This window comes from Lactuca virosa, chromosome 5 (assembly GCF_052849685.1).
Source record: "Lactuca virosa cultivar CGN04683 chromosome 5, Lactuca_virosa_CGN04683_v6, whole genome shotgun sequence".
Classification (NCBI taxonomy): domain Eukaryota; kingdom Viridiplantae; phylum Streptophyta; class Magnoliopsida; order Asterales; family Asteraceae; genus Lactuca; species Lactuca virosa.
In genome coordinates this window covers 382,974,242-382,976,327 of record NC_136430.1, presented here as the reverse complement: position 1 = coordinate 382,976,327, position 2,086 = coordinate 382,974,242, and the positions used below count along the sequence as shown (strand labels likewise).

At 37.1% G+C, this 2,086-nt stretch overlaps 1 protein-coding gene across 1 annotated transcript; it reads left to right on the top strand.

Moving 5' to 3' along the window:
• Positions 1 to 891: 891 nt before the first annotated feature.
• LOC145117614 (chlorophyll a-b binding protein 16, chloroplastic-like) lies at positions 892 to 1,826 on the top strand. The gene has a single exon (XM_079053913.1). The coding sequence runs from the start codon at positions 962 to 964 to the stop codon at positions 1,760 to 1,762; it is 801 nt and encodes a 266-aa protein (XP_078910039.1). The 5' UTR covers positions 892 to 961; the 3' UTR covers positions 1,763 to 1,826.
• Positions 1,827 to 2,086: the final 260 nt, after the last annotated feature.

Below are 2,086 nucleotides of genomic sequence, written 5' to 3'. Positions count from 1 at the left end.
ATCATCATAAACTCTTATAATGTGTCATCCTCGATTAAATATTGCTCATAATGTATACTATGATCCATGTTGTACGATCCTAATAAGATCAGTATCGGTTTGCTTTGATTATACACATACACTAATAATAATGACTGAAGGGTGGACATGCATGATCCCCCGTAGTGAGTTCCATTAATGGTGGGTCCCATTTAAATAAAATTATAATAATATAGAAGACAAAAGTAAAATAATATTTCTATACATGAAATTTAATAGAAAAAAAAATAAACATATATAAGAGCCAAACTACAAAACAAACACCAAACCTAAATACATGCATCGACAAATAAACAAAAAAAAAATATATTTTATACAACATTGATCATTTATATAATTTATAGTTTATGGATAATTGTGAAAGAACTAATATTAATTTATACATGGTTAATGACTAAACTGATATTATTTTACTAAGATTTACTTTTGTTGCTTGTTGAGTTTTATTTTGTGTAAATTTATATTTTTAGTTTGATATCGTTTACTGTATTTTTTTATACTAAATTTTCAAAATTTAAAATATCATTTCTTTTAACATCAAGAATTTATTAAAAAGCAATTGCTATCAACCCAACACTACCTCCTTCTGATCTATTTTAATTACTTTCACACAAATATGAGTCATAGTTTGCTTTGAGGCACATCAATTCAAGACGTATGTTTTAGATTTTTGGGATAGGAAATCTTGGAACTACTTGATTAAAGATACATGTGTCGTTCTTTGGTTGGTGGTCTGGATAGATGCTGTTCTTAGCCATCAAAGATATCATCTTCCAATCAAAAGAAAGCTATAGATCCGGAAGATAAACACCATAGAAATTAGAATATCCACAATGGCCTATTTATAGCACTTGTGAAGAGCTATCAGACTCAAGCAGTCAGCTAGCCTCCATTATTCAATATATAATTTGAGAAGTATTCAATGGCTGCTTCCAGCATGGCTCTCTCATCTGCTTTCGCCGGACAAGCGGTGAAAACAGTTCCATCAGGTTCTGAGGTATTCGGAAATGGACGAGTTACAATGAGGAAAACTGCAGCTGCCAAGAAGGTTGCACCATCAGGAAGTCCATGGTACGGTCCTGACCGGGTGAAGTACCTAGGCCCATTCTCCGGCGAGGCCCCATCATACCTGACCGGTGAGTTCCCCGGTGACTACGGCTGGGACACCGCTGGGCTTTCTGCAGATCCAGAGACATTTGCAAAGAACCGCGAGCTTGAGGTCATCCACAGCAGATGGGCCATGCTTGGAGCTCTTGGGTGCGTCTTCCCTGAGCTCTTGGCTCGTAATGGTGTGAAGTTCGGTGAGGCTGTATGGTTCAAGGCTGGATCCCAGATTTTCAGCGAAGGTGGGCTTGATTACTTGGGAAACCCTAGTTTGATCCATGCCCAAAGCATCTTGGCCATCTGGGCCACCCAAGTCATCTTGATGGGTGCGGTTGAGGGTTACAGAATTGCCGGTGGACCCTTGGGAGAGGTTGTTGACCCACTTTACCCTGGTGGTAGCTTCGACCCATTAGGGCTTGCTGATGATCCAGAGGCTTTTGCTGAGTTGAAAGTAAAGGAGCTCAAGAATGGAAGACTAGCCATGTTCTCCATGTTTGGTTTCTTTGTTCAAGCCATTGTCACAGGGAAGGGACCACTGGAGAACCTCGCTGATCACCTTGCTGATCCCGTTGCCAACAATGCCTGGTCTTATGCCACAAACTTCGTTCCCGGAAAGTGAATGTAATCAAAGTTTTATGTACCACGATGTGTGAATTAATGTTAAATATGTTTTTAATTAGTCACATCATTCACCTTAACACATAATAAATCAGATCCTATGTTATATTGTAAAATGGATTTATTTTATGGGATTGAGGAAATGTTTTAGCTTAGTCTAATGCTTTATATTCATATTATTGAATCATTTCCGAATAAAAAATCTGTGGCTTTCGTTAATATATACTTAATTTTGTGATTGAAAGAACATAAAGAAAAAAATGATGTTGTACATAATAAGAAAACAAGTACATGATTCTTTTCTAAGGTGAATAAACTCTTGTTG

Coding starts and splice junctions, on each gene's coding strand:
- LOC145117614 (XM_079053913.1), top strand. CDS start 962: ATGGCTGCTTCCAGCATGGCTCTCTCATCTGCTTTCGCCGGACAAGCG.